General features: G+C 53.7%; 1 protein-coding gene across 1 annotated transcript in view; it reads right to left on the bottom strand.

Moving 5' to 3' along the window:
- LOC103773637 (corticotropin-releasing factor receptor 1) overlaps positions 1 to 12,682 on the bottom strand; it is a 19,589-nt gene extending 6,907 nt beyond the window's left edge. The window contains exons 1-6 of the mRNA XM_008941012.1: positions 12,625 to 12,682; positions 3,784 to 3,903; positions 2,069 to 2,154; positions 940 to 1,046; positions 475 to 595; positions 68 to 221 (exon numbers count right to left, since the gene is read on the bottom strand). Coding sequence (XP_008939260.1) covers positions 68 to 221; positions 475 to 595; positions 940 to 950 — 286 coding nt within the window. The 5' untranslated portion in view covers positions 951 to 1,046; positions 2,069 to 2,154; positions 3,784 to 3,903; positions 12,625 to 12,682. The remainder of the gene's footprint in view (positions 1 to 67; positions 222 to 474; positions 596 to 939; positions 1,047 to 2,068; positions 2,155 to 3,783; positions 3,904 to 12,624) is intronic.
- Positions 12,683 to 12,690: the final 8 nt, after the last annotated feature.

The following is a 12,690-nucleotide window of genomic DNA, read 5'->3' as shown; positions in this document are numbered from 1 at the left end:
CTGGAGCAGAGGACGGAGGTGGGCACTAAAGCCCTCAGGTGGGGGAAGGGGAAATCCTGGCACTCACACCAGCCGATGCAGATGAACATCCACTTGCGGAGCTTGTCTGTGGAGTAGGTGAGCACGATGGCTGTGTGCAGGTAGCAGCCCTCGCCAAACATCCAGAAGAAGTTGGTGACGTGGAAGTAATTGTAGGCAGCGGTGACCAAACGACACCAAACCTGCCGAGGGGGTCAGTAGGAGACACGTAGGGGGAGGAACAGTGCTGAGACTATGGCACAGAGCAACACAGGCTCCAGCAGAGCAGCTGAACCCGTGTTTCTCACACGCCTGGTTGTCCTCCAACCACTAGGCAGCCTTATTTGGCCCCTCAAGCTGCTTTTGGGGTCTCAGCTTTAGGACCTTTGAGCTCCCCCCACAGCCCAGCAGCTTGGATCTGGGCTCAGACTGGCTGCCTGGCAGAGCTGCACCTACCACGTTGCTCTCGTGGACCTCTGGGTTCATGGTGAGCTGCACCACGAACCAGGTGGCGTTGCGGAGGATGAAGGCTGTGATCAGGTTCCAGTGGATGATGTTCCTCAGGCACCGGATGCTCCTGGAGAGGTTGAGGGGGGAGACAAGGGAGCATCAGAGCATGGTGGGTGTCTGGGGACAGCCACGTGTGGGTTGGGGGCCGGGGTTGTTTGTCAAGCTGAATGTCTTTGTTGGGACCCCAAGGGTGAGGCGCTGGGGCCATGCCCTGGGTGGGGTGGGCAGGACCAAGACCAGGAGGTGGAAGGCACCGAGGAGAATCCTCTGAGTGCTTTAAAAAAGCAACGGGAAGAAGATAAGCTGGAGATGTTCCTCCAGCCTGGAGAGTGGTGGCCGTGGGGCAGGCTGGGCAGACAGAGGGGCTGGGGCTGGGCTCCTGCTCCCGGCAGGACCACGGGGGTCACTCACCGCAGGCGCATGAAGAGGATGAAGGCCACGAGGAGGGCCCCCAGTGAGACACAGTGCCCCAGGTAGTTGATGATGACAGCGACGTGGTAGTGCAGCTTGCTCTTCTTCTGGGGGGGGAGATGGGGAGAGGGTCAGCAGCAGCCCTGCTACCACCCCAAACCCGCTTCCTCCCAGGGCTGCACCATGAATTTTGGTTCCTTTTTTCCAGCTGGAGCCCAGGGGATGCAGGACAAGGGGGATGGGGGTGGAAGGGGATGTGAGGGACTGCGTGGGGCTAACGTGGGCAGGAGAGGCACTGACCTTTGGACGTTTCACATCCCTACATCAGGGCAGCCTGGGGTTGCTTTGTCACCGGGGACATCCCCCAGCCCCTGTGCGGGGACATCCCGCTGTGATCAGCTGAGCTGGCTGGCAGGGTGACACCCATGTCTCTCATTCCCTGTTGCCCTGGGGGCAGCTGGGAGGAATTTGGGCAGAAGGAGCAGGGGCTCTCTGGGGAAGCTATGAGTGATAATTAAATTAATTGATCCTCCTGCTGTTAGGCACTCATCCAACCTGTGAATTAGCAATTAACTGAGTGAGAAAACCATTCCTGACATGAGATAGCAACAGCTGAAATACCAGAGGTGGTATCAGCTGCAAATGAATAGCTCATATCTCTTCTCCTTTGCTCTGAGGGGTGGCTCGACCTACTCAGGGGCTTGTAATTCTTGGTCTCCATTTTTTTTTTTTATCCCTTTCAGCTTCCTAAATATCTCCTTTTATTTCTTTGCCCGCAGGGAGGGATCGGGTTTGCACTGGGTGTTTGTCTCGGGAGGGAGCTGGAGGAGGGTGACAGGGCTGGAGCACATGCTGGTCTGCACCCAGCAGCCCTGGGGCCAGGAGACCTCACACTGCAAATCCTCTGGGGTTTTCAACAGGGAAGGGAACAGGCGTGGCTTTATTTTTGGCAGGGAATGAAAAAGCAAATCAAGAAGGGGATTATAGATGCTGCCCACAACCTTATATAGGGGATGCTGCTGCAAGCCCAGCCCACAGCTCCCTTGGGCCATTCCTGACCTTCAAAACTCCGTTGTCTGTCCCTCACCCTCCTACCAAGAGCCTGGCTGAGGGACCTCCAAGGTCCTACCTCTTCACTGAGGATCTCCTGGCACTGGGAGTAGTTGACCCGTGCTGCCCAGCTCCCGTTAGCGAGGCACTCCCTGTAGCCATTGTCTGAAAGAGAAGGTGCACGTGGAAGGGCTGATGGTGGGCACAGAGATGTCACCTGATGATGTCACCCATGCAGGGGTCATTGGCATCAAGCCAGCTGCATCTTTTACTTTGAAGTCACCTCAGATGGTGCCTTGGTTGTGATTGCAGAAGCACAAAGCCTTGGAACACCTCAGACCTGCTCAAGGGTTTTGGGTCTACATCAGCGCTGCCCTTCAGCCCTGAGGGACCCCAACATGTCCCACCACTATGATGCAGTGGGAGCAGCATGAGGTTGACTCTCCTTTTCCCCTCCTCTGTGTTGGTTGCTCAAGCATCACGTGCCATCCTACAAGAATGGCGGAGTGAAGTTTTCTCTTCTCTCTCTGGAAGAGCTTTCTTCACTTCCCAGCAAGGCTGGTGAGCAGCAGGGGAAGGAACAGCCACGACAGCCCTAGAGCAGTCTCCAATTAGCACCAGCACTGGGGTGATGCCAGCACCAGGGTGATGTTTGGCTTCTGCCATTAACAGGAGAGAGCGTGAGCCTCGTCAGGGTGGTGGGATGGGACAGGGACGGGGATGGCTCTGGATTAACCCAGCTGGACTTCTGCAACAGCACCACAGAGCAGGAGCTGTGTGTGTGCCACCTTCCACCACAGCAAGAAGGTGTGGGCTGGAAAATTGGATGGTTTTTGGGGGAAACAAGATTTTTCCTCCATCAGTAGCAGTGCTTAGTTGGTTTGAAGCTCGGCCGTGTGCTTGGAGTGGCTTTGGGCACTTTTCAAGTGCCTTTGCTTTGCCCTCTGCTCCCAGCACGTCACCAGGAGTGACAACACAGCCACCCATGCCGGGGGGATGAGCTGCAAGGGCTCCCAGTCCTTGCTCAGCTGGGGCTGCAGACTTCTGTGCCACCTCCCACCGCAGAGCTGCCTCCCTCCTCTTCCCCTGCCCCCAAGAGGGGGACATCAGCCCTCTCCCCCTTCACAGGGACACATCCAGGAGGACCTGCTTATAACGCTGCTGCCGTGAAACCAGCTTCCCTGAAATGTGGGACACGAGGGGTTGATTTCTTTTTTTTTGGTTGATAGCCCCCGTGGAGCCCCCCAACCAGCTCCACACCCAGGGATGTGTTATCACTTGTGGCCCCAGAGTCCCTGCTGTCCCTCTCTGGACACCCCCATCCCTCCCCAGCAGCTCTGCCCATCTTACTGGTGGTGTGAACAGCCCCATCCCTCCCCAGCAGCTCTGCCCATCTTACTGGTGGTGTGAACAGCCCCATCCCTCCCCAGCAGCTCTGCCCATCTTACTGGTGGTGTTGTAGCGCCCGCCGTAGAAGAACTCAGGGCAGGGACGTGCCACCAGCTGTCCCCCTGCACTGATCCCTCCCCAGCAGCTCTGCCCATCTTACTGGTGGTGTGAACAGCCCCATCCCTCCCCAGCAGCTCTGCCCATCTTACTGGTGGTGTGACCACCCCCATCCCTCCCCAGCAGCTCTGCCCATCTTACTGGTGGTGTGAACAGCCCCATCCCTCCCCAGCAGCTCTGCCCATCTTACTGGTGGTGTGAACAGCCCCATCCCTCCCCAGCAGTGCTGCCCATCTTACTGGTGGTGTGAACAGCCCCATCCCTCCCCAGCAGCTCTGCCCATCTTACTGGTGGTGTTGTAGCGCACGCCGTAGAAGAACTCAGGGCAGGGCCGTGCCACCAGCTGTCCCCCTGCGCTGCGGGGCCAGCACGTCCCAATCAGGTCCACAGAGGCATTGCACTGGGGGCCTGCAGGGAACAAAGGGCAGAGGGTTAGTGGAGGTCTGTGGGCCACCGTGGACCACCTCCAGGCTGCTGAAAGGTGAAGGTTTGCCCAGAGAGCTGGGGGTGCAGAGCTGGCTGAGCTGAGGGATTGCTGCAAGCTCAGCCCTGAGAAGAGCCTGATGGCAAGCACCAAACAAGGGCTGTGTGAAGGCTTCCCAGTGGCTGGTTGATCCATCCTAGCTGTGACTATTGCCCTGGTCCTGTCTAAGCACCTGGGTTAAGCCTAGATCTGGCACAAGCCTATTTTTCGGACCTGGCTTCCCAGGTCAGCTTGGGGTTCCCTGGCTCTCATCTTCTAGCCCCACTCCTTTCTTCAACCATGACTTTGTCATCCAGCCCCTCAACAACCAGATAAGCCAGATTTTCTCTTTCCCAGTGGTGACTCCAGCCTGGTGCTGGTGGGATGGAGGCTCCTCAGAGCCCCTCACATCTCCTGGCTGCAAGATTTCCTTCCCAGCCATTCCTGTTGGTCTCTTCCAGCCTTTCCCGGGAAGAAAACTCCAAATCTGCTGCTGCTATTTCAGATTTCAGGCAGGATTTGTGTGCTTTTCCCAGCTACACGAGTGTGCTAACGTAGGCACTAGGTAGGCCAGATTGCAGGCTTTTTTATGTGTAATTTGTGTATATTTAGAACAACATGTACTGTAGCTAAATATGTCCTAGCTCCATCTCAAAGCGAGGAAGGAGGCACAAGGGCTGTAATACCCATCTAATAGTATCCTTGATGGGCAGCAGATGGGTGGGCAGCAGACCCTGGAAGGGCAGAACTCAGTGCAAACCACTCCTGGGTACCAGAGAAGTTGGTGCTGCTGGCACAGAGGCAGACGTTGCCATTCCCTAAGGCAAAACACCCGGATTCACAGCAGCCTAGGTGTGAGAACACAACGTTTCCTCTCCACCCAAACTTGAGGGTGTTATTCGAATGCCTTTCCCAAAACTTCCTATGGATAGAGCTGGCTAAAGAGTGGCCAAACAAACAAAAAAAAAAAATACTCTGTTAGTAATGTGATGAAGGGTTTTTTTTCTTCGGTGAGGCAATATTTGTTTTCATGGATTACCTGAAAAATTGGTTGTCAGAGCAAATGTTCAGTGCAAAAAAAAAGGAGAGTTTTCTTCAAACATCTTTGCAAGGGAGAACAACTTCCAAGCATGTGAGCTGGGGAAGCATCAGAGCGTGGTGAGCGTTACCTTCTGCCTTCCAGAGCTCCTGGTGAGAAATTAATTTTAACAATGACCTTTGCTTTTAGCTTTGCTGATGTGTAGGGTTGCTGCGGCAACGTTCACTTTAAGTTAACTGTTCTAAGCCTGTATTTCTTAGGAAACAAAGTGCATTTAATCACCTGTGAGGTGTGTCTTTGTGCTCATCTGCATCCCCTAGCATTTGTGGAGCTCCTTGGTTGTTTTGACCCAAATTCGACAGAAAAATAGAGGGTCATGGAAAATAAAGTCCCTGTTTAAAAATTTATGGTAATATCCATCCTGGTGGAGAAAAAACAACCAGTAATTGCCTCAGCTAAGGACAAAGTTAAATTGCAAGAGTGCTCCCTGTTATCCACCCAGGTGAGAAGCTGCTGAATATCTGGGAAGGGAAAAATAACTTCTTGGAATAAGAATATTGGGATAACTTGGAATAACCCAGCCCAGAAAAATGGGGCTTATCAGTGCTAATGTCCAGAGCCATGCATGGAGTCATCAGAAACCCTTACTGTGACCAGTGGGGCTGAGCACAAACTGTTTTCTCCATCCCCTCCTGCCTCAGTTTCCCTCCTGTGTGATGCAGACTGCTCAGGGAGGACAAGCAGCCAGACTAAGTGGTTAAAAACCAGCCAACCCAAGAGAGAGTCATGGAAATGACGTGGTCAGACAAAGGTGGTGGGTTCTGTTACAGGTCTGCTCAAACCTAGCTTTAATATCTCCACTTTTCTCCAAGACACTTGACTCCCGTTGTCACCCACTTGTCCACCCATTGGACAACCCCCCGATGACAAGCTGAGGTCTTGCAGTTCCACCATGGCAGAGATGTGGGTGAAGGTGGAGCAGCAGCACCAGGAGCTCAGCCCCCTCCTCGTCCCATGGCTCAGGGTTGTGGGGTGGTCTTGGGGTGAGCAGAGTTCAGGCTCAGCCAGGCTGTAGGAGGCTCCTGGGACTTCACCTTGCACATGTTTAGCTTCACCCCAGCACCCCTGTAGGCACAGTTTTGAGATCTGTCCCATCACCTTTTCATCCAATGGATGGCTGTAACGTTTTCCTGGGCTCCCACTGAGAAATGCTTGATGAAGAAAAGCTGCAGAAAGCAGATGCTGCTCTTTCTGCTCTCTTCAGCATACAGGGAAGAAAAAAACCCTCCTGCTGAGGAAGGGTTAAGTAGAACAGGGAAAGCAAAGAGTGCCACCAGGGCTTCCAGTTTGCTCAGCATGACCGTCTGCTCCAGCTGCTCCCCAGTGGCAAGTGGCTCCCAGCATTTAGAGCACTGTTTAGCATGGAAATTATATGTATCAGTGCTACATGCTTTCATGTCTGCTTTGTGCCCCTTCTCTATTTGTAGGGGGATTATCCTCCCAGGTTCTGCAGATGTCTGCTCCAGTTTTCTCAGCACCGTTGGCTGCACAGATAAGTTCTGGTCCTTGCAGCTTCACAGCAAAAGGCCAAATGAATTTTCTACCTGCATCCAACGCCCCTGATTTGTCTCCCTCCCACATGCAAATGTGGCATTTGGGGTAGGAAGGAGCTGCTCCTGTTTGGAGGTGGGGATTGTGGCACAGGGGAAGTCACTCGAACCCCTCCTCACCCTTTTTCCTTTGGGCTGTGCTGCTTTGAGGCAATAGAAAGCAATTTCTTCCTTCTGAAGGAAAAAACCTCTTTTTTCAGTGACTTACACTGAGACAACCATATCACCATGACTGTCTCAGGATAACTACAGCAATATCCCTCCTGTTCATAGAAAACATCCTTCTGCAGCCTGCTGCCCTTGCTGGCAGAGACCCCTGAGGTGGCTCCAAGCTGAAGGCACGCAGCCGTCTGAAGACTGGCAGCATGCAGCTCTCCAGTCCCTGCTAACCTGCCAAAAGATTTGCAGCAAACTTAAAGAGCATGGAGCATGTTTACCAGGGACCAGCACCACCAGACCTGTGGCCACAGTGCTCTTGAGTTTATGCCAGGAGGTCTGAAGTGTTGTTGTACCATCCAAGCATTGATGAGTTGGTAGGAAGAGGAGCAAAGCAAAGCTTGTGCCAGTATAACTGTACCAGTAAACAGGTCCTTACCTCACCCCAGGCAGAGCTTTGCACCAAGGCAACATCCTAGCTGGCTGCTGTGCCCGCAGCAACCCTGAAGCTGCTCAAAGGTGAAGCCTCTCTCCCCTTGTGCAATGCAAAGGGGCCAGGAGAGACAGTGGATATCTAAATCACAGGCTTGTTCCCATGGTTGGGAGTGATGGAATTATTTATCTGAGGTGTCCCAGGAGGCTGAGTAACCACTGAAAGGTGATAGCTCATCTCTCTACCTGTCCTGAGCTCTTACTCAACCACAATTATCTCTGTCAAGTCCTGATGTCCTCAGTGACTGTGTTGCTGCTGCTGCTTCTTGAGCAGGCTGAAGCCTCTGGCTCCTTGGGGGGTGTCCCTGCTGCATTTGGTAGTCACCAAATCAGCTCCACATCTAATCAAAATACACTCACTGCAGCCAGCCTGCAGAAAGTCATTTGTCCCTCCCAGGCAGCTCCACCACACTGGTGGAGCAGAAGGAGCCACTTCACACCTTGCTGCCCCAAAGCAAGGGCCTTTGGGGGGATGCTCTTAGTCCAAAGTGCTGATGTGCTAAGGAGGGGGGCTGGATCCCAGCTCTGGGGCCACTCAAGTGCTGAATGCTGGGGTAACAACTTGAGGCATTGAGGGAAACGGCACTAGGGGACAATTTGTGGTAACATGGGGTTGAAATTGGGGTGGTGAAGCTGCTGCCCTTTGCCTCTGAGTCAGGGCTGGGGACTCAGTATAGCTGGGAGCAACTGTGGTTGTCTCCAAATGCTCAGACCTTTGCTCACACCCGACCTCCAGCACAGCTTCCAGTGGCATTGGGTGTTTCTGTTCATCTTTGCAAGCGTCCAGCCCTTAAAAAATCCCCAGCAGCCCTCCCCAGCATTCAAATTTGATGATCCTCAGTGTAAAATAGTTACACAGGCTAATTAAGCGTTATGATAGCAAAGTGTTTTGTAATGAATTTTCAGCTTGCTGCTGTTCACCATCATTGACTGTCCCCTTGGGTCTTCGCTGTTATTCTGGAGAAGAATAAATAGGAGGCATCCAACCTAGCTTTTGCCATTGGTATTTGATGCATCTGCTCAATGTTGTCACTTCAGACTGATCCATGCAGAGTTTCTGTGGAGAATGTATATTTATTAAATATATAATGGAGTGGGTTGGGCTTGGGGCATATCTTGTTCTGATATGACCCACAGAGTGGTTGGGGTTGTGTTATTCCCAAGGGGAGCAGCGAGTGGTGTATTCCCTGGTGTTGGCTGGGCTCTGCTGGTGGGTGAGCAAAGAAGCCTAATCCCTTGCTGGCAGAGTTTTCCTAGCAAAGACTTCTAGTTTGGCTACAACTGAGCAGAGGAGCTGGCAGCGATTTTACTGCTTCCAATCCAAAGTACAGTTCAACTGTTGTAGCTGCTGCTCACGCTGGGGTGTGCCAGGACACTTTCCTCCCAGGAAACCTCATCACCTTCTTCCCTCCTCCACTACAATACAAGTTTCTTGCTTGTGTTTCTGGTTTCCTAGATGATGGAATGGTTTTACTGATGTTTGTGTTCTCTCAAACCACTATGATCTTCCACATAGGTGAGTTCACATTTTTTGGTTCCCAAACCTGCCCCAATATCACTTGGTGCTAAGTCCCTGCCAGGATTCACTGCTACTCCTTTAAGCCCTGCTCAGCTCCTTTATTAGTATTTCTGCCTTGCTGGGTGAGATGCCAATGAGGCTGAAGGGAAAAGAGGCTCTAACGTTCTTAATTTGACCTTTATGAATTTAAACTCCAGTCTCTCCCCAGGGGAGTCAGTGAGTGAATGAAGCAGCAGCAGCAGTGGTTTGGGGAGATGAGCTGGAGCAGGTGAAAATTCTCCTGGTCCAACCTGCTGGGAAACATGTTTCCAAACCTGTCTGATAAAGTTCCCATGAAGGAAATGCTCTCATCACTCACTCTTCTCCAGTGCTTCCCAGCCACGGGCTTTGGCTGCATCTGGAACAATTTGATTTGCTTTATTTAAATGCAAAGCTACGCTCCCTTTGTCTCCTAGAAAAAAATCTCCAGTTTGAGAAAAAAAGACATTTCTACTCAGTTCTGCCCAACCTGGGTGTCGTTTTCCTTTGTTTTAGGTGGGCTTGCAGTGGCAGGAAGCATTTCTTTCTTGAGAAGGCATCAGCTGTGCTCTCCTGTCTCTCCTGAGCACACACACAGAGGGCTGAGGATAACAATTTATTGTGATAACAGTTTAGCAGCTGAAAGGAGTGAATTATGCAGCCAGGACCAGCCAGGGCTCTTAGCAATTGGGTGCCAACTCCTTGGGTTGATCCAGGCTTAAATGCTACTAATGGCAAAAACCAACCCCGCGAGCTCCCTGAGCTTGCTCTGCTCGAGTGCTTTCTGCTGGGCTGCTTTGGAAAAGCCTCATCTATTAATTAAGAAGAGGTTTTCCCATCTGCTCAGGTTCCCCCTCCCTTCCCCAGGGATGGGCCACGATGGGAAGCGGTCCTGCAGCTGCAGCAGGCTGCTTTGTCCTGGTGGGTGAAGAGACCTTGTCCCTCCCTGAGGGGCATCATGGCAGGGAGAGGCAAAACGAGTCTGGGCACAGACCCCAGGGAGCCAAATTCATCAGGAAGCCAAATTTGGGGTCTGAGGCAATCTGTAGGCTAGGGACCCTTGGGACAAGCACCTCCCCACCCAGGACAAGGGATGCTGAGCCTTGCTGCGTTCCTTTTCAACCCTAATCCAGGAATTTCTTGGCTTCCAGATATTTGGGGGGCAGCTGACATGACTTTCTTAATGCACCACGTTGACCTCAAATCTAGCCTGATATGAATTCTGCCTCGAGCAGAAAATGTTCAGAGCAGCCTTTCTGATGGCGTGGCCAGTTGTGTGTGCACGGCCACACGTCCCAGCACTGGCCAGAGTCAGGGACATACCTAAAATATCAGCTTGGAGCCTGTGCAGGGAGCCTGAACGCCAAGGGACATCACCCTGCGCTGGAGCCAGTGAGCTTCGAGGAAGATGGGGACATCAGTGCTGGTAAGAGGACACACAAAGGAGCTCTGTGGGGCTCAGCTGCTCCACTTTGTGGGATAAGGGTCTGCCTGCAACATCTGCACCCCGTGAGCCTGGCGAGCATCACCTCAGCTCCGTCTCTACCCCACTGCTGTGAGCAGAGACCTTTCCAGCTCAGTGCATGTGCCTCGGGGAGTGCCAGCACCCCAGTGATCTCACTGTCCACCAATCATCCTCATTACAAAGTGTGAGATTCAGTCATGAAGGGACGGGTGACCCGAGGGAGGAGGAGAGCCCATGCTGGGCTGTTTTTTGGAGGGAGGATGCTGCACAGAGGCACGAGGCGGGGCCCCTCTGTGCATCCAGAGCTCAGCTCCTGCTGAGCCCTGCGCTGGAGGACCGCTGGGCTCGTGTTCTCAGCGTGTGCCAGCTCCCAAGGGTTGGGTAGACATTAATAAATTAAGTCTCACGGCCCTGCTGCAATTCTCATTAGTGTCATTCTAACAACTCCTCATGTTAAACGGCGTCAAAACAAAGTCTCCAGCTTTGTAAATAGCCCTCCCTAGGAATCGCTGCCTCAACCAGGCAGGGCTTAAACGGACCCCAAGGATGAGGGCTGGCGCTGAGCTCCGCTCACCAGACATAAGACAATGAGTTTCCTCTTTTCTCCTTCTTCTAAGCCCCCTCCCTGAGCTGGAAGCAGCTCTCACGTGTGCCAGCCCCATCCCAAATTCATGAGTTTCTCAGGGATGACGGGTCGGATGCGCTGGAGATGGTGCAAGGTGGGCGATGGGCACTGAGGGGCACTAACCCCTGCCTGGGTTCACGTGAATAAATCCCTCCTGAGCAAAGCCCTGTCCTTGCAGAAAGCAGCAGCCTCTGCTTGAGGGCAGCAGTGACTGTGGGGCGTATCCCTCAGCAAAGCCACGGCAGAAATTCTCCCCCTTCTCTGCTCTCTCCCCTGGGCTCAGGGGGTTCCAGCAGCGGGTGGCAAAGGCTGTGACCTGGGCACGAGGAGGCTCTGGGACCAGCTGGTGGCCCCGTGGTGCTTGGCTGGGGCTTGCACGGGTCAGAGCCCACAGAGCTGGATATATGTTGCACCAGGGGAGCTGAGTAAGAAGAAAACAAATGCTATTTATCACAGCCTGCCATGGCCAAGGACAAGCACCTCCCCGAGCAGAGCGATGAAAGCTTCAGGGAGCAAAGCACATGAGTGATGACCAGGTTTCTCCTCTGCACCTTGCCGAGGCCACAGACATGAGGCATTTCCATTCCCACTGGCACCTTTGCTCTCCCTCAGCTTTCTGCCTCGTTTCCTGGGCTAGGGAAGCTCCTTGCAGGGCCGTGGTGGCCTCGGCTTGGCCAGGCACTGAAGCAGCCCGTGCCAAGCTGTAATTATTTAAGGAGCAGCATTTAATGGTGCTGTTAATGGGGGCTGGGTGGCAGGCAGCCATCCACCAGTGCTGGGCCTCCAGGACCATCCATCACCCTGATGGAGAGAGCTGCTCTGAGCAGCAGGGGCTGGGGCAGGCCAGGCAAGTGCTTGGTGTCTGCTCTGATCTTCATTCAATCATGGGAAAACAACCTCTACAGCATCCCAGAGCTGGGGAGGACTTTTCTCCTTGTCCCTGGGAGCCCCTTTCTTCTCCCTCAGCCACCTTTCCTCCCCCTAAACCTGACACTGATCCAGACCTGTCACTGCTGAGGTGACACCCAAATCATGTCTTGAATATAGGCTAAAAAACGGTTTTGGCACAAATGCATCCTGGGCCTGACCCAAGATGTGTTTGGCTGCAAACCCCTGTCTGGGTGTTGGGTAGGAGTGAGCTGCCCCTGACCCTGTTGGTCTCACCCAGCTCAGCTGAGCCAGCCTTGGCCACGGCTACTTGCCCAGAAGCTCCTCCTGGCTGGTGGCTTCCCAAAGTGGCACCTAGGAGTGCTGGGGGGTCCAAGAGTGGCTGAGCCCTGAGCACACGGTGGCCACAGGGTGCTGGTGAAGTGGTCTCTGCAGAAAGTCACAACCTCCACTTGTCACCCCTGGGCAGGGGCATGGCAGAGGGGGGTGGACATCAGGGACAAAAGTCCTGGTGTCCCTGGGCATGGCAGAGAACGGGCAGTGTGAGAGCAGGGACTAGGCAGATGTCTCTTTGCCCACCTCCTGCTTGAGTCCAACCCAAGAAACATTTATTTTCTCTATTTTTAGCTCTCCTGAGCATCTTCCACCTGCCTCACCTGTCACCCTGCACAGAGGCTGCTGCAGCAGCCAGCACAGGGCTGCAATGCAGCCTCACCACAGCCCATCTCCTCCCAAAAAGGAGCTGGGCAGCTGCAGGTCAGCCCAGAAACCCTCCCCTAGACCCTCCTCCATCCCTCCCTGCTGTGGGGTCCCCTGGGGGTGGCCAGGGTGGGCTGGGGAGGCAGGACACTCACCCGTGTGGTTGGTGGAGGGCGGGAGGCTCTCGCAGTACTGCTCCTGGATGGAGGCTGCAGCTGGGT

This window comes from Merops nubicus, unplaced genomic scaffold, assembly GCF_000691845.1.
Source record: "Merops nubicus isolate BGI_N331 unplaced genomic scaffold, ASM69184v1 scaffold27835, whole genome shotgun sequence".
Taxonomy (NCBI): domain Eukaryota; kingdom Metazoa; phylum Chordata; class Aves; order Coraciiformes; family Meropidae; genus Merops; species Merops nubicus.
Note: the sequence above shows the minus strand (reverse complement) of the source record. Positions and strands in the feature narration are given on the sequence as shown.